The sequence below is a fragment of the Crinia signifera genome, chromosome 5 (genome assembly GCF_055691185.1).
Source record: "Crinia signifera chromosome 5, ASM5569118v1, whole genome shotgun sequence".
In the NCBI taxonomy this organism is placed as follows: Eukaryota; Metazoa; Chordata; class Amphibia; order Anura; family Myobatrachidae; genus Crinia; species Crinia signifera.
This window is the reverse complement of record NC_139221.1, coordinates 224,760,100-224,786,669: the sequence shown is the minus strand read 5'-3', so window position 1 is coordinate 224,786,669 and position 26,570 is coordinate 224,760,100. Positions and strand designations below refer to the sequence as shown.

At 42.1% G+C, this 26,570-nt stretch overlaps 1 protein-coding gene across 2 annotated transcripts; it reads left to right on the top strand.

The window, feature by feature from the left end:
- The first annotated feature begins 194 nt into the window (after nt 1–194).
- CCK (cholecystokinin) lies at nt 195–26,570 on the top strand. Of its 2 annotated transcripts, none has more exons than XM_083188577.1 (3): nt 195–410; nt 3,265–3,519; nt 26,113–26,570. In XM_083188577.1, exons 1-3 carry the CDS (start codon nt 332–334, stop codon nt 26,247–26,249), a joined length of 471 nt encoding a protein of 156 aa, XP_083044703.1. In that variant the 5' UTR covers nt 195–331; the 3' UTR covers nt 26,250–26,570. The 2 variants fall into 2 exon arrangements, with proteins under 2 accessions (XP_083044703.1, XP_083044702.1); XM_083188576.1 differs by having other exon boundaries at nt 234–410; nt 26,110–26,570.

Genomic DNA, 26,570 nt, shown 5'->3' with positions numbered 1-26,570 from the left:
ATGCATGATACGGGAGCGCTCTCCCTGATCTCTGAATTTATGGTACCCCTGGGCAGGGAGCTGTCAATCAGCAGTAATGATGATGATTAGCAGTGGCATCACTTCTGGGTCTGGGGCTGCACAAACAATGCAAACATGGGTTTTGTGTGTATCGACGGGCAGAAAATAAAATGAGGTAAGAATGAAAACCTGGGTCTGCTGGACTCCTTTTCGCCCGGAGTGAAATGTGTTCTGACCTTATGGCACGCACTTGAGCATGCGGTGATCCCTTGTTTGCGTCAGCCTGTGCAAACAGATGACAGTGTGGGGCAGTATATAAGCGCTGGTATTGATGCCAGGAGCACAGTCACTGCTGGGTGCTGAGCACTGCCTTCTCCTGACTGATTGGAAAAGCAGATCCTCCCTGAAAGGTAAGCGTTCTCTTCAGCACCAGGCTCATTGCCTCCTTACTTTATCTCTCTAATAAGGACAATGATAATAATACTATAGCACACACTGTACAAGTTTTATCCAGCTGCTACAACTTCGGAACTGACACTGCTGCTGGATATACTGCATACAGCTTAGAGGGGAAAGTAAATTGCAGCCTGCTCTGTGCTGTAATATGCTGGATGTTGATGAGAAGTCTGAGGTTGAGGTCAATTTACTTGACCTGTCCTTCCAGAAATCAGGGGCTGTGTATCTACTGTACCTGCACTGCACCACTGTCTGCTCTTGCCTTGTCTTTGATGTTACTCAAGGCTCTGGGATAATCAGTCAGACAAGTTGGTTTTCTGTGGTTTACTGCCAATAAAGACTCAAGTTAAGAAAAGTAGGTTTGCTGTACAGTTAGTGTCCACTACCATTTCATATGGCACTTTTCACTTCATTTACATTTACACTTCTTCACCTATACAACAAATTCAGATCACTGAACTGATTATAGAGTACGTGCAATAATATATAGAAGTTCATATATTGACATAGCTGTAGGGAAAATGGTGACAGTGTTTAGGGAAAAAAACATACCAGTACTCACCTAAAGGTACACATATGATTTATAGTGGAATCCACACTGGATATGTCTGGAAATACTTATTTTATTAAATTCTGAAATGATTTATCTGATTTCCTCCTGTTTCTTCACACACACAAACACACACACACACACACACACACACAAATATATCACTTTAAAAAATGGTGATTGCTCTGCTTATACCTGAGTACCACCAAACCAGTGTTGGACACATAGTATGCATGTATACTGTATATAGTACAGTTTGTGAAATCCTGTCATCTTCCATTCAGTTCTACCTACAGTAAGTATGGCTATCTCTATGCATTTACTATTCACCCCATTATCCCTTATACATAATTTGCCAAAATAAAAAAAATAGAATATTAATTCAGTGACAAACATTACACATAGAACTATAATAATTTTGCAGCTCTACGCTAGATCTCCCAGACATTTATGATACCTCCACCACATAATATGGAATTTACTATGGCAGGGGCAAGTTTGTTACACAAGTCAAACCAAAGTGCAGGTGTCCCAAGGCAGCTTGGGGAGGACAGAGACCTGCCATGGAGCAAGACTACAAACATACAACCAGAGCCTCTCACATTGTTACAAAGTTCTAATTGAGAACCCATTATTTCTCAGTGTTTTGTTACTTGTATACTGTAATGGATTGTTGGTATTGAATTGTATGCAGTTACTCAGATTGTGTGGATCTGTATTAATGCAGATATAAAAAAATATATATAATTCCTATTAATCAAATATCCTGCCACAGTTCTATGAGCACACAGTTACTAGATTGTGGTCAGGGTGCTGCAGACAGCTGACTCCAGGATAACTATGGTTCTATGTTGATATACAGCATATGTGCACTAATGTCTGGATTCAAGTTTTCCATCAATAAACTTGGCCACTTTTGATTTGTAGCTATCTAAAAAGCCCCAAATGCTCTCTTATGGGTACCATAATAAACAACACATAAAGCAATGTAATGTTAATAGTTCTATTTATCTCGGTGCACTGGGGCACTGAATTCTAAGAAATATTCTGAATGTGTATGCAGTAAATGTTTCAAGTGTGACAAAACTTTTGAGAAAGGGATTGTTACATTTACTCAGCATAACTTCAGTAATCTAGAAGAGCAACAATGTATTGGCCTGTAATTGGCCTGATTTTATAAGCTTTATGTAAGTTTTCAATAACATTGGAAAGGAAATGTTCAGTTTTCCAGTAACATTACAAAGCACAAGATCTACTGAGTTTATGTGACTATTTCAAGATAACAGCCACTGGAATCAGTGCACTGTATATTAATAACAAATACAGACATAATAAGCTTATATTTGGTGCCTGAGCCACATAAAGAGATTGGTAAATTCCAGGAAATGTTGGGCTCATTCTTTACATTCAGCCCTTTTCAACATCATTCTACAGGATCTCTTCTGTTTTTCCTATATCTCTGGTAATAAAATATTAGGGGAGACTAATATACAGTAATGGGCTGTATTGCTGAGGTACACTCTGTAGTGGGCAATACAGAATACCATGAGACAGGTAAAGCTGTGATATTATTGCAGAAACATTTATTATTACCATACGGTCAGGCAACTAACCACTTTTACCCATATGAACATGTCAGTAGTGCCCTTGATTGCCATGGGGGGGTATTTATTTAAATAGCAGTCATTCAGCAGCATTGGTCATTTCACTTGAACTTGAAAAGATTAATGCATATATATGACTGCTGTAGTGTACTGCAAAGTTTCACATTTGCCTCCTATTGCTGAACGGCGGGGGGGATTTATGAAAGCTTGGAGAGATAAAATTGTGAGAGACAAATTACCAACTAATCAGCTCATTTTTGAAACACAGCCTGTAAAAAGTAAGGCAGAAGCTGATTGGTTAGTACTTTATCTCTCACAATTCTATCTCTTTCAGAGCTTTAATAAATACCCTTGTATATGAGCTTCTATGTTGCATTTTGCTTATATATTCTTATAATTAGCATTAATTGTATTAGTCATGTTTAGTCATGCAATATTAGAACACATACTTTACATACATTTAAGAATATATTTTTTTGTAGATAATGTATGTGATGAATTACACATTCACTAACATTATCATTCACTACTGTGATACCTGTGATGTAACAATTGGACTCCAATGTAAAACATTGATGGAAAAGATTTTCAACAATGTTATTGTGTAAAACATTTCAATTTATAAGACATATAATACTGTGTTCCATTTCTCAGCTATGTACAGTGGAATATGCATCTGCGTATTACTCGCTGTGCTGTCTACAAGCTCAACGGGACAGCAAACTATGGGCTCTATGAACGAAGATCCAGGGGCCCGTGAAATAGAACAGCAGAACCTATTACAGCACCCCCGACATATACGCTCATCCTCTTCTGGCCAAATAAAGACCTTCCAACGCATTGATGGTAATGGAGACCAAAAGGCTAACTTTGGTGCAATGCTGGCTAAATACCTGCAGGGCAGGAAAGGTAAGACCTGACATTTCTGTCAAGATTTCACAATCTGATCATATCACGTACAATTTCAGAAATATTTATTTACTGTAATAACCAGGAGCATAATGGTAAAATCACCCACTTCAGCAACTTATAATGAACAGCTTTAATAGATTACACCATTTACTAATGCTTGGATGGAGATAAAGTGGAGAGATAAAGAAGCAGCTGGTCAGCTCCTAACTGCCAAGTTGTAGGATGTGTTTGAAGAATGACAGGAGCTGATTGGCACTTTACTTCCGACCATTTTATCTCCATCCAAGGCTAATAAATAGACCTCATAATAACAAAAATGGCATTGCCCAATATGGGATGCGTTAAATATCCTGGTGATTGGGATGCCAGCGTCGGTATTATGAATGGAACCTGTGCCAGAATCCCAACATCACTCAGGATGTCAGTGTCAGACTCTTGACTGCCAGGGTGCTGAAGGAAAGTATACTGACTTGTTAGTGTTAAGCTGGGATGAGGGGGGGGGGGGAGTATTAGGCCCTAGGGATGGATTTAGGAATAGGCTTTGGGGTGGTTAAGGTGGCTAAGGTAGGCTGCGGGAAAGGGTTTAGGGTTAGGCTGTGGTGAGGTGCGGGGTAGGTTTAGGTGTAAGGGGGGTTAGGCACAAGGGGGGAGGGTTAGGGACAAGCTCCGGGAGGGTGGGTTGGGGGGGGGGGGGGTTGGCAGCAGTTAAATATATCTGATCCCTGTCAGGAGTCCCTTCTTTGGAATATCAGCACTGGTATTTAAAATGCGCATCCCACATGGCAGTCATTCATATGTATCCCACTGATTCAGATCAATTCATTAAACTGGGTAGACACCGTACCCTAGTTTTCTAGTCATCTGTGTCTGAAAGCTTTATCCAGTAGCCAGGAATGCATATTGCTATTGTTGTATGTGAGAATGACTGTAACAAGTGTGTAATCTTTTAGGGGTCACCCTAAGCTGCATGATAATGTCACACCATCCTTATTGTTATTTACATTACTCCACATGTATACCTAATACTGCTATAAAATAATATCATGAATACCAGCTACACCCGTTCTTGAGTATAAAGAAATAGTTTATGGGGGGGGGGGGGGGATCTTAGAATGCACACCCGATTTACATGAGGTGCTATCATGCTGGGACTTGTAGTTCTGCAAAGAAAAACAATAATAGAGGTTCTTGGTATATTCATTGGCCATGAAATATTTGCCCACCAACCAACTTCACGGTAACCTCATTTCTGGTGGGTCCCTAATACTAAGAATCTGGGGTGCGGAACCCCCCCAAAAAAGTGTCAAAGTACAGAAGAGGTCAGAAGAATAACTAGCCTGTAATATCCTTTCTAACTGCATTTGAGGGCATCCAACTCTTCCCTGTCTCTTGATCTGTTTTGTCTGTTCTGCTTGATACTGTAATTACAGTTCATTCTTGGACTCTACATTACTTGTTTTGTGACTTATCTTGTTAGATTCCTTATTTTTATACTGCACATGTTGCACCAATTTGCACCCTGTTTTTTGGAAACAATAAACTTATGGGCCCCATACATCAGCAATCACAATTAATGGATTTCCAGATCCAGGGATTTTTTGGCCAGATAAATGGATTCTACAATCTATTTGACTTGCCGACACATTACAGATTTATTTCAGTGATCGGCAGATTTTTCCATCTAAAGATTGCATCTTCATATCTGGAAATTGCCCAATCGATTGTCATTTCAGCTGTTCATAATGTAAATAGATGAAGAAGACGAATTGGTAATGCCCACACATATAAAAAAGATCCCCAGATAATACCAGATTATTAAGCATGTTTAAAATTCTGATTAAGCAATCGATTGGCGATCCCTATTAATTTTTGATTGGGATTGCCAAAAGGGGGAGCCCACACATCTAAAATTAATTGTGGCAATCATCTCCATATCTCAGGATTGTCACAATTAATTGCTGATGTATGGGGCCCATTATATTTAAAGAAAAATGACTAGAATTGTGAAATGGTAGAAGATCACTAGGAAAGAAGTGATAAATATGAAGGAAACAGGAAAATCAAAGAGACATAAGTGAGTTGGAACAAAGTGAAATAAGCTAGAAAAAGAAATGATTTACAGTAGGCCTGATATTTTAGACAAGAGCCAGTAACCAATATCAACCAATGATGTATTTTCTTTTCTTAGCTACACAAACTAGATCAATTTATACAAAGTTCTGCGACAGTCCTGAGATTGCAATAACAGCATGTAATGTCTTCTGCTCCATCTACGATCATTTTATAGACTGACAATATAATAGATAACAGAATATATTTAGACAATACACTCAATATTATGAATTATATGACATATAAGTGTGTATCAAAGGAGCAGTATATTTTGGATGCAAAAAAAGTAATAGAAATAGAGGGAACTAGTTCAAAGGTAGCAGGTAGCAATTTTTAGTTTCCAATTTTGCAGATAACAGCAGAGGGAATTTCTGCTACAGTATCTACTCAAATATACCATGTAAATGGGGGGCAGAGTTTATTCCCTCTGTGGTGGAATAGAACATTACAAATGCAATTTCTGTATTCTGTGAAGGAACAGTTGGCGGACCTGCAATCTGTATTTGCATGTATGTGTGTGTGTGTGTGTGTGTGTGTCTGAGTGTCAGGATATCTGTGAGAGGAGCGGTAATAAAAGATTTGCCAAAATCTCTGCAGCTTAATTTACTAAAAATAATATAGATAGTATCCATTATAATGTATAATGTATCCATTATAGATAATGGATACATATATGATATATCTAATAGAGTATGAAGTTTCATGAGTTCCTTAACTGTAACTCAGGGTAGCAGCCTCTTCTTTATTCCGCTTATTGTACATTAGCAGTGTCGACATTGACACTAAAAATTTGAAAAACTCATGTCCACTTTTTCATGTGTCCACCTTTTCCATGTCAACCTTTTGCTTATGTTGACTTTTGTCCAATGCCAGCCTTGTGCATAATGACTTGATATTGTCATCCTAATATACATGTACCACACCCATTTAAAACATTATTATCAGTTATTTCATTAGACTACTATCTCTCTTCATTGTGCCACTAATAAACTATGACACACTTACCCAGTACTTTAATAAGGCCTATAGATCCCCTTTACCCTTGATAACATAATTTATTCATCACTGAAAATATTCTTTTGACAAGCATAATGGGGAAACTGCAGTTTACCAGCATTGTCTTCTGAGACACTTAAGTAATAATTATTTTAGTTTAATAGTGAAACTGCAATTTCAGGCTGGTGGTAAAAACACATACGTACAGTACCAGTGAAATAATTATTTTTTTTGCTAAGCATACAGCATTGTAAACTACGGAAATGGGTCTTTTTGACAAATAAAACTAAAAAAAATGCCACACTTACTAATTTAGAGCTTTAATAATATAATATATACCTTTAAGTACAGTATCTAGTCGAAAGCCCATTTGGCAAATTCTTTTTAGTTTTGATAAACATCCAGTCTCTAGGCATGAAAAATGAAAGATGTTAGAAACTGATTATTTATTTACTCTAAGATGCCCTTGGGCAGAAACATGGCATTAAAATATGATGTGGTTTGATAGAAGATACAGTTTTCATGATTTATTTGTGCTCAATAACTTCATCACTGGAGAAGATCTGAATCTTAAGGCATGTCTTCATTACCTGTTATTATCATCAACCAAGACGGCCTCCCTCTTGTTGGATTTAACGTGCTCCGGCTTTCTTACCCAAGTCTTCGTGTGCGGAGGTTGTTTTGTCTCAATCTGTATATATCCTGATGTCTGACTACATGAACCAGCATGTTGCATCAGCTTAAAACATGTTATATTGCTACTTGTTTAGAAATTGGAAAACACCAAAAAGATAATGACACAAATTTGTACATTTGCTCCTTTTTTCCTTGTCTGGTGTAATTTGTGATGTTCCCTTGTGATAAATTTGAATGGGTAGATACATCCTGTCGGTTATTAACAATACAGATTGGTTACACCATTGTAACGATGCACCCATAGAACATAAATTTAGTGACTGAACTATGGGGGTCATTCTGGTAGGCTCACTAAGCAGCAGTATTTCGCTGCTTAGCGAGCCTTGTAACTCCACCTGACATGTATGTGAATGCCCACACCCCTGCAGTCCAGCAAATATCCCCGCCTCTTTGCGATTGGATGTTTTGCATAAACATCTTTTCATAGGGTAGTGTGCGGGCCAAAATCATTCAGTGGCCGGCGACCATCGAATGGTTTCTACATTACTCACAAATCTAAGTCAGTGTTAAACTTGCAGCGCCCGGGTCTGAGAACAACGGCTGACGTCCTGTGACAGCAGCCGCCAACCCCTGGCAGACAGCTGCTCACCTACGTTTGCATGGGGACGCCCTGCATTTTCCTGGGCACAACCAGCATTTTTGTGGGTAAATCCAGGAAATGCCGGACTCCGCATGCGCATGCCCCCTACCCACTTCCGTTCCGACCCACCCTGTGCAAGCACCACGCAGACTATGCAATTGCATCTGCACATATTAATTTGATATAAGAGTCTGTATATGAAGCTCAACAAAACTAGGAATGGGGAAAAGCCAAGGCCACTGCATTATAGCAATATGTATGCCGAATAGGAGACTTAGTCGCACACAGATATACAGTTTACTCAGTATAGTCTCTTGGTGTACCTTAGCTATGCAAAAAACATGCCCACAGCTAGCAGAGTCTCATGGGACCTGGTGTTGCTGCAGCAAGATGTACCAACTGGCCCGTAACTGCAGGCATCGGAAATCTGACCCTGAAGTGTAGCCACAGACACCACCAGGTCCCTCACCTGCTTCTCGCTAAGCATTTGCCTCCGGGGTTCCAAGAGGGGTTGATGAGAGGATTGCTGGCTTCCTTAGTGTGACACTAATGTCTCCTATTCAACTCTGTTATTAAAGGCAGTGAGGGGGGCTTCTACATACTGTGTCCCTGCCCTATGAAGTGACAAACTATGGTCTGCCGCATTGCACCTGTAAAGGGAGAGAGATGTGAATCATTCAGTTCTGGGAGGGAAAGAGGAGGAGGGTAAACTGTGCAAGCTTGCCAGTATCAGTAATTATTGCCTTTGTAGTGTATGCTGCTGAGTGTGTTACAGCCCAGAGGTATTGTTGCAGTGCGTGATGAGTGTGTTATATTGTGATGCAGTGTGTAATGTTAGGGATACAATGTGTAATGTTAGTGATGCAATGTGTAATGCCGGTGTAGTGTCAGTGATAGTGATGCAGTGTATACAGGGCCGGCGCCACCACTAGGCAGGACTAGGCATTTGCCTAGGGCGCCGGCCACTGGAGGGCGGAAATGAGCCGCCGAGGAGAGGTACCATACAAAGCTGGGAGCGGGGAGCAGGTAAGACAGAGGGCTTCCCTCTTCCCCCACCCCCCCCATCCCACCTCTGTATCAACGCTGCCCTCCCCCCCTGGACGTGGGGGCTGCTGCGGCAGCAGTATTGCCCGCATCACAACCACCCCCCTACCCCCCTGGAGTGTGGGCGGCTGCTGCAGTATCACCCGCAAATCCCCCCCCCCCCCCAAGCACGGGGGGGTGTGCATCGGGCGGCGGGCGGAGGATTTGCCTGGGGCGGAGGGGAGGCTTGCACCGGCCCTGAGTGTATAATGTTTGTGATAGTGATACAGATTGTTATAGAGAGTGTAAAGTTAGTGTAGTGTTAGCAATGGTGTTGCAGTGTGTAATGATAAGCTGGCCATACACTAGTTTCGATTTGGCTGAGAAATCGATTGAACAGTGGTCATTTTGCATATGTTTCACATACGATTGAATGCACTATCCCGTGCGGATCGTAGTCGGAGATCAGACGTGCTGAACATCCAACCTCAGATCTAAACAGCCTCCTTGGCAGTGGTGAATGGGAATGCATTAGATATATTGTAGGCAATAGGACCGCATACGACATATCATGTGATCCTGCCGCACAGATAGCCCCCTGGCGGTTCAAGGGGAATCGCATGAGTCACATAGTGTATGGGGTTGATCTGTGATGGAGATGAGCAGCGGCGGAACTACCATTGGTGCAGCAGGTGCATTGCACCGGGGCCCCTGTGGACTAAAGGGCCCACTTTTGTGTAGCATATTGTGAATTTGGGTTGGAGTGGAGGAGGGGAGCCCAATTTCTGGTTTTGCACCTGGGCCAAATACTCATAAGTTCCGCCACTGGAAATGAGACTTATTATAGGCAAGAAATAGCAAGGCTGGTTGCTTGGAGTGGAGCAAACAACCTTTTATTAAATGAAGGAAACACCAAGGAATTAGAGGTAGATTTTAGAAGAAAGCAAATAGAGTGAAAACTAGCAGTGACTATGTATGGGGTAAATGTTTAAATAGTAACATCAGCAAACTTTTGTGTACTCAGGCGATGGCAGATTTGATGTGGTCCCTGAAAATTAACATCTCAAATTAAAGGAGTTTAGCAACGTCTCTTTTTCATGAGGCGTCTAAGGGCGGTGGGTGTGAGCCTACCGCTTATGGTAAATTTCTACAGATGCTAGATCTAGAGTATTCTGACCTTTGGTATTATCATCTGGTTTGGCAATTGTGCTGTTAAGGAACGCTCTGCATTAGATTGACTTGTAGGTATTGCAAGTAAAATCATTGGAATGCCTTTGAAAAAGTTGCCAGTTTGGGTAACGAAACGCGTCAGATACAGAGATTTACTTTTATTGGACTTTAGAGCATAACATATGGACACTCCCCTATCACAGCTTGCCATACTGTTGTCATCCGATTGAGACTTTGCCTCCCACACTGGAAGAGAATCTTGGGACACATCACCTGTGGTTCTGTCACCCAACTAAGAAGACCGTAATACCACACCCCAGCGGTGAAAATCCCAGCATGGTTTATGGATACCCACCATCACGATCTCCAGTAAAAAACGAAGGAGGACAAGCCTACTCAGAAATATATGCAAGCGGGAGACCACAATAAGTATATTGCTCGGTCCAATCTTTTATTTTATACTATTGCTTATAATAATTTTATTCATTCAAGTGTATTATTGGTTAATTAACCATTCGAGTATTTTATTAAGTGTAAAATAAATATTGTATATTTTGTGATCCCCAATTGATCGTTTTTAATAGTTTTTAATAGTTTAATTGCTATTAATTTTATTATTTAGCGCTCCACTCCCCCTCTTTTTTTCTTGTCGACATATTTTCAAGTAACTGACTATTCCTTGGTGTGAGCTGCTTGAATCACATACACCCCACTTTTGGTGCCTACTCTTTACCAATTGGTAAATATCCCTTTTTTTCCGTTGGGAGTGCAGTTACCAACCATTCAGGATTTGTACAGATCTAGGGTTCAAAGAAGAACAAACAACATTTCATTAGACCCAAAGCAATCCTTTTCATGTTTTTTTTTTGTTTTGTTTTTTAGAAGCTTCCTTTGCAGATAAGGTCTAGGGTCTGATTCTGGTCCACAGACAATGAATTTGCAGTGTTGCATGTGGACTAAGTGCTGCCCGCCACCCACAGTGCTGCCCCCCCCCCTTTGCACGCTGCAATCCCCCGCAGGGCTGCGAATGGATGATTTGCATAATCATCCATTTGCAGCTTTGGGTGTGGGAGGAGAAATCATTCAATGGTCAGCGATCATCGAATGATTTCTCCAGCGCTTGCAGATCAGAAACACCTCTATGGTGTCTCTGATTTTCGAGCGCCCTGGGCAGGGAGCAGGCAGGAAGCAGGTGGGCAGCTGACATCCGCTGCCAGCTCTCTGCACCCACGTTACTGAGTGATTACCATGGAACCGCCCAGCAATTTCATTGAAACGCCCATGAAATGCTGGCCATTCCCATGGGCTCTGCCCCCCGGCGCCGCCCCATGCCTCCAGCCCGCACTGCTAGTCTTGAGCGAGACAGCAAACATGTAGTTAGCCATGCCTGCATGCACCCTGCATCTGCACATGCGCGGAAATGTGCCTGTGCATGAGCAGACACAAAACATTGGTCCCCTGTGTGAACGCACAGGGGACCGATCAAATTAGAGAGCACATACAAATCTTCTCCCATCCCCTGTCTGTAGGTTAAATATATGAGTGGATTTAGGAAACTTAGGGCCTTATTCAGATCTGAGCTCAATACAAATTTGTTTGGAAAATGGGCAAAACCATGGTGGAGGTGGAGCTGATGTAACCTGTGCAAAGAGAGTTACATTTGGGTGGGGTGTGCTGAAACTGAAATCTAAATTGCAGTGTAAAAATAATGCAGCCAGTATTTACCCTGCGCAGTAACAAAATAACTTACACAAATCTAACTCTCTCTATACATGTTACATCTGCAGATCCCATAGCAAGTGCTACACGATGTGCAATGATCTGATTATTGGTACTTAGCACATGCAAAGGACCCGTGCTGAATGTGCGCCAGCGGGTTCTGTGACAATAGGGATCAACACTCTGATGATGTTTTCAGGCAGGAAGTTGGGGGGCAATAGGCTTATGGGCCAATTTGAAAAACAGCTGTACAGTATGTCACCGCTGTTTTAGGGGGAGTGATGAGGTCTGGGCTCTCTGTTGCATGGATATTCCAAGGCCTCTGCAATGGGCAGCTTGTGTGCCGCAAGCCACCTGATGTTGTCAGTGATCCAATGCTGCATTCTAGTGTGCAGGTTGAATCACTATAGCAGATGGAGGTCTCAGCTTGTAATAGGATGTTTCCTGCTTTATCTCCATACAAAGCCACCACAGAAGAAGCAATGATACAACCTCCAACCAGGTCCAGTTTGTCTGGATTACATCTGCAGCATGCAGGTACTCACTGCGGCAGTGGGCAATGTTCCTGGCCCTAAGCGTGCAAACTGTATGAAAAAGATAGTGATGTGGATTGTTAGTGGGAGGGAGGCCCAAACCTCTATCTTGCCTAGGGCCCCATGAGGTCTAAATGAGGTCTAAATTTGCCTCTGGTTGCAGTGTAGCCATTTGTGAATGGTTGATAATGATCCATACTGCATAGGTTGGAAAGCTTTAGAATTGAGCACACAAAATGACATTTTAGCATAATGCAATCAGCTTCATAGCCACCTAGGGCAAGGAGTTAACAGAAAATGCGGCACCAGCTAATTTCCAGTAGCTATGTAATACATTACATTTAACATACAGTAGACAAGCTTTCGTCTTCCCAACTTGAGTCCATGTTCTGATTTCTTCTTGTTTCCCTTAGTCTAAATCAGTGAGCAGCTCACTATTATGTAAATAATGTAATGGTGTTATTTTACCATTAAGTGATCTGTTGAAAATGTTTGTGTTTGGTTGTGAATTAGGATGCTAGATTAGATTAGACCATTTTTTTCAATATGCAAACAGTCCAAAAACATGTATTGGTTTCAAGGCTACATTGGTGTTGCCTGGATAAATAGAATGCTACAAATACTTGTTTTGGCAAATACTAATGTTGCTCTCATTCCCTTCCCCTGGCATTATGTATTACTTTATCAATAATCCACTAACTGCCACTCACAAAGTTACCTTTTGGGAGCACTGCAGTACAACTTTTTTCACAAAGCTTTCCATTCTGGTAGACAGGAGCCATCCATACAATTCAAATACAGGTTAGCTATAAGGAAGTGAATGCATTGAGATTATTGGACAGCCATCACAGTCATATGATCAGTTGCCACAGTAATTTACAGCACCATTATTCCCATCATTCCTATATTTTCTGATATAATGCTGCAGTCCCTGCTTGCTGTTAAGATCAATTTTGTATCCAATGACATTCATTTCCAGTAAATTTTAACCACCTCAAAGCTCACAATATTGTTCCCAAATATAAACCAAAGGCCAGGGGCAAACACAGGATTTTCAGAAGGGGGTTTCCAGAGAGGGGCGGAGCAAAGCACAGAGATGGGCACTTAGGTGACCCAGTATATGCCAGGTCAGTTAAAGTATTATAGATAGACCAAATGTATATAAATAATAACAATATTAATATACATATATATATCATAGTTGCCTACCTTTTACTTTTCCTTTCCGGGAGAAGCACATGGTGGAGGATGCAGAGGGGAGACTGATGTCATGTAACCCCGCTCCCATTCCACAATATGCTGTGATTCGCGGGTCTGCGAAGAAGGACGGGGCTTAAATGACACGAAATGACGCGATTTATGTCATTTTAGCCCCACCCCTCCCCCGTGCAGCACGAATTCCAGCATTTGTAGTTGCGGGGAAGGGGGCTGCCAGGGCTCTGAGGAAATTGAGGGAGACTTGACCACCATCCCAGGGGGGGGGGGCAGGCGGGGGACTCCCTGCCATTCCGGGAGGGTAGGCAATCCTGACATATATACACATAAAAGCAGTGTAGACCCCTGGGCATAGCAATGTATTGGGGTCCTCCAGTGGTAGGGGTGGGGAAGCTTAGATGTCCCGCAGGTGGTAGGGGGTATTATATCAACCGCTCAGCATGTAGGGCCTGGATCCAAGGGCGTAACTACCATAGGTGCAAGGGGTGCAACTGCTATGGGCCCAGAGCTGACGGGGGCCCATCTTTGCTGTCTAAGTAATATGTTTTACATACATTTATGTATGTAAATAGGGGGCCCTTACAAACTTTTGCTATGGGGCCCACAAATATGTAGGTACGTCTCTGCCTGGATCAGTAATTTTCACTAATTACCCCTTTACTGCACAGATGGTGGGAGATAAGGTGGGAGAAAGGGGCATTGGGCTGAATGAAGGGACCCTGATACATAACTTCCAGGGTGGTAGAGGTTGTTTAATACGCAGAGGAGGGGTGTATAGTGGAGTGGGCTTATTATTCATAATTTTCTGGTGGGAGGACAGCTTGCTTGACTGCAGATATCTCCAGTTCCCGGACTAGAGACAAGCTACTAGTGTCCATCAAAGACGGAGAGTCCCAGCTTTTGGAATATATCCTCAGAAAAACTCTAAGTCAGACAGAACCTGAAATATCTGACTGGGAACAGCAATTAACAGGCTTGGATGGGGACCACTGCTTTGAAGTCAGATATCTCCGGTTCCCCAGGGCCGATTTTTAAAATTCTTGTACCCATGGAAAGAGGGGACCCTCAGCTTTCAGTCCCAGATTCCTGGGGGGTTTCTGGGTATTTAGAACCCCCCCTGCATGCGCTACTGAAAGGCTGGCTGACTAAACTAAGTGTATTTCTGGATACAAATACACCTATTTTTTTTACAAATTTCCTTTAGTAAATTTCCCCCAAAGTGTCTGGTTTTTATCACCAGCCAATCAGCTCCTAACTGTGAAGTTACAGGATTGGTTTGAAAAATGACAGGTAGGAGCCGATTGGCCGGTGATAAAAACTAGACACTTTAGCACTTCACCGAGTTTAATAAATCTACCCCTAAATCCCATGAGACACTGCAGAGGGATCAGATGAGCATTTTCTGAGCTCTGAATAGAGAATCACATCACATGCTCCTCGGACCCATAGAGATCAGCAGCCTCATGGGAGTGACTTATTTGTGAGACTGCTGTGCCTGCTCTACCAGCTGCTGACTAAGGCTTCTCTATAGATATAATGCTGGCAGTGTCCCCTATATACAGTATATAATCCAAACCCAACTTCCATGGAACAAAAACGTCACTCAGAGATGGACAATTGCATTAACATATTATATTAGCAGGTACAGATACCTGCTAATATAATATTTAATGCAGTTGTCCATCTCTGAGTGAAAGAATCTGTAGACTAGAATGAGAGCGAGGAGTGCCCGACCTTTTCTGGAATGTGGGATTACCTATTGAATCATGTACTAATTTGTTTTTATTAAATCTTGTCTTTGTAAAAAATCTGAATAAATACAGTTTTTATACATATTTGTATGATCATTGATATACAAAAGTGGTGAAATATATAGAGCGCACTTCTATTTCTTCTTCTTTCCATCTTTCCCGCTTGGTACCTTTATTAACAGCAAGGTACTATAGAAGTGCAGCCCACACATCAGCGCAGAAAAAGGACCACATCCCCTACTTTCGAAATATATATATATATATATATATATACCTCTATGTGTCCTCTATACCCATTTAAGTATTCCCTATACCAGTGTCCTATATACCTCTCTCAGTATCCTTAAAACTTCTTTCATTGTCCTTTATACCTGTGTCCCTTATAACTCTCTCAGTACCCCTTATGACTTTTATACCTCTCCCAGTGTCGCCTATACCTGTGTCCTATATATCTCTCTCAGTATCCCTATGCACCTTTCAGTGCCACCTTCACCTCTCTGTGTCCCTTATACCTCTCTCAGTTTTCCCTATACCTGTGTCTTATACCTCTCTCAGTATCCCTTATGCTTCTTTGAGTGTCCCCTATACCTCTCATAGGGCCAGATGCACTAAACTTCGAAAGTGATAAAATGGAGAATGATAAACAACCAGCCAATCAGCTCCTAGCTGCCATGTCACAGACTGTGTTTGAAAAATGTCAGACAGGAGCTGATTGGCTGGTTGTTTATTACTCTTTGTTTTATCACTTTTACAGCTTAGTGCATCTGGCCCTCAGTGTCCCTTATTCCTCTCCCAGTATCCCCTTTATCTATTTCCCTTATTCCTCTCTGTGTACCTTATGCCTCTTTCAGTGTCCCTTATGCCTCTGTCAGAGTCCCTTATACCTCTCCTAGTATCCCCTATACTTGTGTCCATTATACCTCTCTCAGTATCCCTTATGCCTCTTTCAGTACCTCTCTTGATGGGTGGGATGTACTAAACTGAAATGCGGTAAAAACCCCATTATCTGAGTTTTTACCACATTTTCAGATGCACTAAAGCCCCACTGCCCTGGCTTTGCAGCGGAGGGTTACAGCAGCTGTAGCTAACATAGCCCCATAGAAGCCTATGGGCTTCTTTTCCCGACATCCACCGGCCAGCACTGACCCCCACCACCCCGCACTGCCTGCGCATCCCCCCCCCCCTCACCTGATGTCCAGGTAGCCTCCTGCTGTGCTGCCCGGACCAGTGACCTCCACCTCCCTAGCACCTTCCAGGTGCAGGGAGAAGGAGGAGGAGCCCGGCAGGCCCTGCAGCCATCTGAGCAGCAGGCTGCCATGCACAGGAGGAGGGGGAAGAGCCGTGGAAACCTACTCATCCCCCGCCAGCTGCTTCGCAAAGGGCACCTCTTATTGCAAGAGTTGCCCTATGTGATACTAATCGCATATGTTAATACAGTACATATGCGATTGGTATCACTGCGATGTACGGCGGGATGTACTGCAATTGCTTGGTACATCCTGCCCAGTGTCCCTTATGCCTCTTATGCCACTTAGTGTCCCTAATACCTCTCTCAGGAGCATTCCAACCTGTCGGAAAAAAAGAAGCCAGCATTGAATAGGTAGGAACCCCTTCTGACCTAAATCAGTCAGAAACTGCCATCTTTCCGAAAAGACAGCAGTTTTAATTGAATATACCTCTATGTCACTTATACCTCTATGTCCCCTATATCTATCACTGTCTCCTATAACTCTCTGTGTTCCATATACTCCTATTCCCCTATATGTTTAACTGTGCGATATCCCTCTCTGTGTCCCCTTTTCCACTCCAAGGCTCAATGCAATTCAAATCGATATTAATATCGCTATTCAATTTTCCTCATTACTAGAGAGATGCCAGTTCTCACACCTCAGGAGGAGTGTGTTGGGCTTAACAATGCAACCAATTGAAAACCTCCAGGATCTTTTTCCCAGTGCTGTTAACATTGCATTGAATTGAATCGAGCCATATACAGTATGTCAAGTTCAAACATTTTGACTTAAATTATTAAAATATTTCTTACTGCTATCTGTGCTCCCAGCCAGCTTCCAACTCTCTCATCCTGTACTGTAGCGCATAATGTTTATAATGATGTAATATAAATGACCTCTATTGACATACTGACATACCTCCATTGTTCCCCACTGACTCATTATATTCATGTTGCTACCGTCACAGCTAAAGGACTTAAGCTTGGCCTGACTCCCAGAACTTACACTCATATTGCACACGTATATATATATTGCTATGCAGTGCTGGATACCAGAAGCTTACACTCTGCTTCAAATGAAGAGAAATAGTACAAAACGAGGACATGCACTGGTGCCGCATGAAAGTGTTGGAGAGGAGGCTCACACACAGTGGACACAACCAGGGGGCAGTGATGATAGTAGGCTTGTCTTAAGGCCCAGGAATTCTTAATCACAGCCCTAGTATTGGGTTGCTGCTCCTGCTCTTCTATCGACTGAGTCATATCGATTCAACCGCGCTGGAACCTACTGAACATTATATACATTACCTACCCTGAACACATGTTTTTAAACACACTACTAATGGTAGCACCTGTATTGAACATTATTTTTTAAGTGATTTCCCTAACATGACAGTCAAAGTACTGTGGCCCGCATCTCTTCACTTATGACACTGACAACTTAACCCTTATTCACACTGCAGTCCACCCCACACTCGCTCCCTACAGTGTTCTGTGTGAAATGGTGAAAACCATGAGCGAGGGACTTTTATTTAACCCCTTGAGTGGTGGGTTTTTCTGGGGCAGGATAAACCTACCAGGGCAGGTTTGTCCTGAGCCACAAATGCCGACCACAGAACTTAGAAGCATCCCCCTCCACCCCTGTTGCCCACCGCCAGCCAGTCCCGATTCCCCACCCCGGATCACCAGAGTTCCCCTGTCCCTGCCACCATACACAGCATTGACCAGGCGGCAGGCTCGGGATGTTCAGGCACCTTGGGCGCCCTAACTCTCGAGCGCTCCTGTGCAGCCCCAAACATTCCTGAGCGGTGCCTGCAGCCTGCTCACCGCTGCGAATAACTGCGGGGGCAGCAGAAGGGGTGCCCTGGCATACAATCGCCAGGGTGGGGAGTCAGGACTGGCTGGAGGTGAGCACCTGGGGGGGGGGGAGCAACAGGGGGTGGGGGTTGCCCCTAGAGGTGGTGCACAGCTGGAGGCATCACTGGTGTACACCTATTCATCAATGGCATACCAAGACATTTTCAGCATTTCATAGGTGTGCTCAAATATATGGTAGATGTGCCCATAGAAATGCTGGGTGGGCCCCAGCAAACACAGGATTGCCCTGCCGAATTTGTGTCAATACAAGCAGCCTCAAGGTGACTCCTCGGTCACGTAGTGGTTGCAAGCAACAGGCACATAAGGCCAGCTGATTAGCTGTGCAATGTGGGGAAGGGGGGATAATGATCTGGGAGAACCAGTGGTAAAATAAATCTGTGCACATAGATATAACTAGAAGTTTGATGTAATACCATAAGGTATATTCAGAACTTTTGAGTGCTTGTTCAATATTTAATGGGGGTATGAATACATTTTTTCAATGTTGGAAAATAACTGGTGTTAGTGGAAGGTGTTTGTATAATGTACAAAGCATTTTTATTTTATTCTTACATTGTTACTGCAATGGATTTCTGAATTAGGTAAATACATGATACAAATACATAATTTCTAAGCTGCACATTGATTAAAAAATGCACCCAGTCCCACATAATTAAGGACCCTTATGAACATGTATTATGGCAATATGGAATCTTTTTTTTTTGTTAAAGGGGGGGGGGGGGGGGTTATAAGTTGTAGAGAGACCGGCTATGATAAAAGCCCATCACAGAGATCAGTAGAAGTTAAGTGAATTGTCATGTGATCAATTTTCAGGTTCAGACGCAGTGGCATAACTAGAAATTGTGCTTGCCCCTTGCAAAAAAAAAGTTTTTTGCTCCCCTCGCCATACATTCATTCTAACTTTTTTTACTTGCATGCTCATTGCCTGTTGTTTCTTGCTCATTTCCAGGGATTACGTTGGCCAATAGAAGTAAAGTAGGACTTCTAGCATCTCTCCACAAAGGTGGCAACCATTTTTAGACAGCCAGTTTAGCAGATTCATGTGGATGGCCCGAACACATGAAATCTGCAGAGACCCTGTGTCCCTGTGGCAGTGACTCCTGCCCCCCACCCCTTCTACTCCTGCATGAACTGCAGTGCTATAGATATGCCACTGTTCGGACTGTACCGTTGTGAATGCATGGCTATCCAACTGCATATGTACAATAGAAAAATCTCAGAACTGACATAAGGACTAACTTCAGCCAACCACAGAGGAATTATCCCTATTTAAATGAATAGGCTAGCTCCATCTGAAGATAGTATTAGCACATACATGTGAGATCCTTTCATTTCTTTCATTTCTTGTTACATACAGTCTCAAAACCGTCCCAACAGTTTTCTAGGCTACTACAAGGAATGGCTACAGGAAAGTATGAGCTATTTTCAATATCTCCTGATTTTTATTCTTGTTAGATGTTAGGGATATGTAATTTTGCTATTAAACAAATGGTAAGAGCAGTTTCCATATATATATTCGGTCCAGAATTGCTTGATAAAAAGGCCCCTAAGTGACTTATCTGAAGCATTCCCTGCTCTGGCTAGTTGTCCACTGAAAATGTATCAAGAATACAACACACCATGTGTTCACCAATGTGATCCAATCCGATGACCGGCAAACTAGGATGATTGGTGATTTGATGGGGGATCAAACTTATCAATTCCAATTTAGGATTCTGGTTCACTCGGTACGCTGCGAAACTCGCAGCTTACCAAGCCCCAGAGAGCCCACCCTGCCGAAAATACCCCCCCCCCACCGTATCCTCTTACAACCATGCGAGGGTATGTGTTACGTAGACACATCCCCTTATATGTGCCCGCTGCAGGAGAAATCATTTGATGGTCGCCAACCAAATATTTCTCATGCCTTCATAATTATAAGTCAGTGGAGACTGAGTTTATTTCTTTTTTTTATTTGGGGGAAGCAGGGCAAAGACAGGGCAGGAGACTGACGTCATGTGACATCAGCCACCTGCCCCCAGCATACCTTATCCCACCCTCAATCCCATTGGAATGCCAAGTTTTTCATGGGGACATCCATGAAATGATGGGCGTTCCCATGTCTGTGCGCCGCCATCGGCCAACCCCCATCCCACGCTCGGCCCTCCCTCCCTGCTGAGAGCAGCCCAGCAACATTGTAAATCACCAAGGACGTTCACAGTCGGGGTTTGCGCAGAAATGTGCATGCGCAAACCCCGACCATTGGGGCAGTGACCAAATTCTGTTCACTCTGAGTGAGCCGGAATCGGCCCCTTAATTATAAGAAGACATGTACCTAAAGAAGCAGAAGTTTAAAAAATTCTGAAGGTTTAGCTACACAAAAAAAAAAAAATACAAGTAAGTTAAGCAAGTTCAGTCATGCATAATTCTATTGTGTAGTATTTTTTAATGGTTTATAAGCATACAGAAAAGTTGAACACAGTGATTATCATTGTGTAAATTTTATGTAAAACAGAAAAATAAACATTGTTAAAAGTCAACTGCAACCTACACATATTAAATTGTGAATTCATCCATAATATTGTATCCAAAACAAAACAGAATTTTAGTAACTGAAGCATCTCTATATATGCCGTAATAATGGAAGGTAAACTCAAGACAAAAAAACTATATATATATATATATATATATATATAGATATATATATATATATATATATATCTATATATATATATATATATATCTACTCCTCACATCTATGAGGTGAAGCATCATCACTGACCATTAGAGGCCACTCTGGACAGGCAACATGCCTCGTTTGTTTGTGAAAAGATGTCATAACAGAAAGTGAAAAATATTTTTGCAGGGACACTGATTTGTTTCAACCTTGCTGGATATGGAGACAGAGATTGAAGGAAGAAGCAGAGAGGGACTGTTGGTGGGTTTATAGGCTAAAAACAGCCACAGCTCAAAGTGAACTTGCATTGCAGAAGCTGTCATTTTGATAGGCTTTAAACTAGTTTCCATATAACTAAATATGACCATTATTCGCTCAAACACTACCACCACCACCACAAAGAAACAAAACTAAAACATACATGTTGCTAGATTCTGTCAAAATATTACATATTATGAATTTAATGGCCCACATAAGTTTTCTGGAAACTCAACCTGAAGTCCTGAAAACCTGTCTCTTGTTCAATTTGGCTACTAATATATGGGCAAGTTTGACATGGATTGTATCACTCACCAATCTGTCAGAATGGCACAGTGGCACATGTGCAGCTGGCTTAAAGCAAAGTATCCTTTTTGATACATTTTGGCCAAGTGACACAGAATATTCCATGGCATAGATACAGGAGACTCACTGATTTGATAAGTGGTACAGTATTTTATTTTTCTATCCAATGAGTGCTATGTGCAGTAGGTAACTCATTGTGAGACATTTGTATATTTGTTTCATTAGGAGAACCCCTATACAATCAATTATCTAACCAGCACTTGGTTTCCATTATAAAATCTGTTAACTCTGTTCTTAAATTTCATGTAACACTGTTGTTAAGAACTTGGGAGTGACTATGCATGTCACATGTCAAATGCGATGGCCCTCCAAAGGGTGACACCCAACCTACAGACTGTCCTTGTGTAGGGGCTGGGTCTGTGGCCACGGAACTCTCCGGAGGGTAACTCACATCTCCTGGACCCCCGCAGTGACTAAAATGGGGGTTTGGGACCCTAGCCTACAGGACCATACTCTCTTTAGGCTGGTGCATGGTGCGGTTCTGAAGACAATGCACCGGGTACATATAAAGGTAGGGTATATGTTATACTACAAAAATGCCCAGGCCACACTACAGACTGGACACAAGTTTTTGCCGGGTCATACCTTTAACGGCACGTGGAGAATACCTAGTCTCTGCATATTATATCATACACTCTCAACATACTTTTACTGTAACCCAGGCCGCACTTTCACACTGAAGAGTTCCTGGGCATTCCCATGGGTGAATCCGCCGGCCCGCCACTCCACACCCCCACACATCCCCCTCCCGAAATCTTGGGTGAATGCGGCCACTCTGTATGCCGTGGCCGCACACAACCAGCCCCCCACAGGGGACCGAACGAATTAGAATAACCCCCTATATATTTAGTTCATAATAAACAAAACAACAGCAAATGATACTTACCGTATTTATCGGCGTATAACACGCACTTTTTCCCCCCTGAAAATAGGGGGCAAATGATGTATGCATGTTATACGCCGATATAATGTTAAGAAGCCATGTTTTTACCATATACACCGCCGATAGCAGGGGCCCAGCCCCCGCCACTGTCCGGCCTGGTTACTCAGAGGTCATACCTCCGCTCCGAGTCCTCATCTCAGCTCTCACTAGGCTGCCGGCAGCACTGCAATAGCTGCCGGTGCGCCTATGTTTACGGCCACCAGCCCGTCAGCTACGGCTGCCCCTGCCTTCCCCTGCACACAGAGACAGTCGCTAGAAGTCATAATTCACCTCTAGCGTCTGACAGGAAGCGCAACTCTGCACTTCCTGGTAACGCGGCTGCAGAGCTGTGCTCCCTGTCAGAGACGCTGGAAGTGAAAAATGACTCTAGCATCTGTCTCTCTCTGCGCAGGGTAAGGCAGGGGCAGCAACAGCAGCGTACGGGCGGGTTTCCTGAAATTTCCCTCTTAAAATGAAGATGCGTGTTATACGCCTGTGCGTGTTATACGCTGATAAATACGGTAATTGTTTCCTGCAGTGACATAGTTTGAGTATTGCATTTTGAGGTTCATAAAAACAGTTCATGACATCTGGTAGAAATTATTATTTATATTATTATTTCTGGATTACTCAGATTAATGGAATTCATGATACAGCAGCTGAATATAATATATACAGGTGTTTACATTTATATATTTTTATCTAATGTTTATTGTTAATATGTAATATAGATATACTATCTTTTTTATTTAATAGTAGATAAAACCTTGTTGGAATAATGGACGCCAGAGCCAGGTTAATGGGGGGGGGGGGGGGGGGGGGCTACACATGACTAAGTGGTGTCAAATGTGTATGTGTGTGCGCGTGTGTGTGTTGGATGTGAGAGAGGGCTTTCATCAGGATGAAAAATGTTGTAATACATTTGAAATGTCGGTCCACTGCTGCTGAGTCTTTTTTTTTTTTTGGAGTGCCACCCATCTGTATGCTGCTGTATTGGAGTGAGTTCTCACCTCCTGGGAGGGCACCCAGTCTATTACTACCTTCTAGCGAAGTGCCAGCCAATTCCATCATTGATTTTATATATATATATGTATTACATACACACACACACACTAGTAAGCCTGCTTGAAGCTAATGCTTCGAAAGCTAGTAGATATAGTTTCACTTGCTGCCAACAGATGGCAGTGCAAGCCCGTTCGAAGCAAATGCTTCCAAAGCTAGTAGATGTAGTTCACTTGCTGCCAACAGATGGCAGTGTTTCGGAGATACACGGACACTAGACATATATTATAGATATAGATTTATATATCCGCCATTAAGTCACTTTTAATTGATAAGGACTCCCACAAGATTGTTGTCCAGGGCCTGGCGGTACACATAGTTGAATACTGGTTAATTGGATTCTTTTGGCTATTGCTTGAATTTGGTTATCTCCAAGGATTGATACATTTGCCCAAAAGAGATTAAAAAATACTCACTGACTTCTGGTTTACATTTTAATGTTGCCTATAAAGATGTTCATGGCCTATTGGAATACTGATACACATTAAGGAGAATACATATCTTCCATTAGAAGTCTTTCCATAATAGGGGAGTCTATAGTAAAGTTATTACTATAACTTATACGATATTGTATACTATTTCCCAGGAAAGTCCCAGTGGTCAAAAGCATAAGATTTGTTTTTAAAATAATGTACAATGTGCATAAGAATATCATATAGGATATGACGTCACAGCTGTACTACACTACACTATCTTATGCTTTCTAGCCAGAATTGTGTTGCATGCTCACCCGAGCAGCTCCCTGCCAGACGACCGGCGGGAGCGTGCATTGTATGTCGGATAGTGTGTACACACGGTAAGATATAGTGCACTATCTAGCATGCTATTCAAAACTAGCTAGATAGTGTGCTAGATTGTGCACTATAGCTTACCGTGTGTATGCACCTATAGACTCAAACAGAAATCAGCCATAAAATTGGTTCTTTAAAATAGAGTTCTATTCAAATCTCTTTACTAACAGTTGGTTTGAAAAATTACTCAAAATTAACTCAAGTTGGACTTACTGTGCAATTCGCCCAAAATCAGAAAAATAAATAGACAAAGATTTCTAAACCAAGTGGAAATGCCTGAAAACTCCAAATGATACTTTATTGTGTCCAAATCATGGCATTTAAAGACACAACAGTGCATTTACAGTTTTGGGAATATGAAAATTAGCATTTGAATAAAGTGTTTGTGAGTAATAATGTGTATGTGACCTGGTTTGGCCAATAGGTAATGATTTTGCAAGATTTGATCAACTTGTGGTAGATTTTGGGTTGTAATTGCGGTTTTACTGAGTGTGATTTTAACACAAATGAACTTCAAATAGAATTCAATGCACTATTGAATTCACAGTAGAAACAAAATTATATATTGCTCTATTTACAATAGAAACACTGGAGTTGATTTTGTGGGGATTTTGGATGATTTTGATCATTTTAAACTAGACCCAAATCAACGTTAAGTAAATATACCCCATCATGTTATTTATTTATTAAGAGGGTTTGTGTCGTTTCACGGCGCCAGCATGGCGCCGTGCTACTTCCGGTTAGTATGCTCGGCAAACTAACTTAACTCCATGCCAACATGGATAGTTCATACCCCCACTATCCATGTTGGCATGGAGTTGATTTTAGATAGCGTGGCGAGCGTAGCGAGCCACCGAGCCTGCAGCATGGGCGAGCGAAGCGAGCCCCGCAAGGGGACTCAAACGCACTTGTGAAACTACACAAGTACCGAGGGTTTTAGTTTTGACAATAATCGATAAAATATTGCTTTCTGTGTCTTATAACACCTAGGGCCAGATTCTCTAAGCTTAAAAAGTGATAAAATGGAGAGTGATAAACAGCCAGCCAATCAGCTCCTGTCTGACATTTTTCAAACACAGTCTGTGGTATGGCAGGTTGGAGTTGATTGGTTGGCTGTTAATCACTCTCTATTTTATCACTTTTGAAGCTTAGATAATCTGGCCCCTAGTGAGGTCTACCGTACCATGTTTTGTTACTGTTTGCCCATTTTCTGCTATAGGTGCTGGTTCATATGCCATGTTCTCTATCTGTAATTAACCACAAGATACTATAATGGTTCAGACTAAATGCCTCAGCCTCTGTGCTGAGCCACAAGCTTAAGCACGATCACTCAGCACACATTGCAGTACACCCTCGATACTGGCCGCGATATGTGCTGTACGATCTGTGCAGTGCGAGGCTTTACCTATTATTTATAGGCAAAGCCGCGCAAGCACTGTCTTTCACTGTGGGCAATGGCGACATGCAGGAACATGCATAGCCGTCGCCCAGGGCTATACACACAGAGCGATATTCAGATCGCTTAGAAATGGGGTGAAAATCACCCTGTGAGTATGCCCCTTAATACTCATTTTCATTGATGCATATACAGTATCAAGTTAGAATAAATATATATATATTTTTTATCTTAGCAGGATCATCTTCTGGACGGTATGCAGTTCTGCCAAACAGACCCGTCATTGACCCCACCCATCGGATAAATGATCGAGATTACATGGGATGGATGGATTTTGGCCGCCGTAGTGCAGAAGAATACGAATATTCTTCTTAAAATATTCAACCCTTTAAAACCATACTTCAGTTTCTGTACAGATTAAATAAATGAATTCATTGTCTTTACAAATCAGTGTTCTAAACAAATATTTATTATGTACTTGTTGTAAATTTGTTTGTAAAACGATATACAATGCAATACACATATGCAGAATTTTCCAGAAAACATTAATTCTTCTTCTTTATTTTGCCTTTTTTATGTTTTTAATTTCTTACCATATGCTACTATTACCATATTAAAAAAGATATTTCGTTTATCGCCTCTTGTCAATCCGAGTTGCTGGACACAATAAACTGTAGATAAAAAATTTAAAATGTT

What these genes read in the sequence shown, in the direction of transcription:
- CCK (XM_083188576.1), top strand. Translation starts at nt 332, where the DNA reads ATGCCAGGAGCACAGTCACTGCTGGGTGCTGAGCACTGCCTTCTCCTG. An exon ending in AAGCAGATCCTCCCTGAAAG is followed by an intron (nt 411 to 3,264) that starts GTAAGCGTTCTC and finishes TCCATTTCTCAG; the next exon opens with CTATGTACAGTGGAATATGC. An exon ending in ATACCTGCAGGGCAGGAAAG is followed by an intron (nt 3,520 to 26,109) that starts GTAAGACCTGAC and finishes TTTTTATCTTAG; the next exon opens with CAGGATCATCTTCTGGACGG.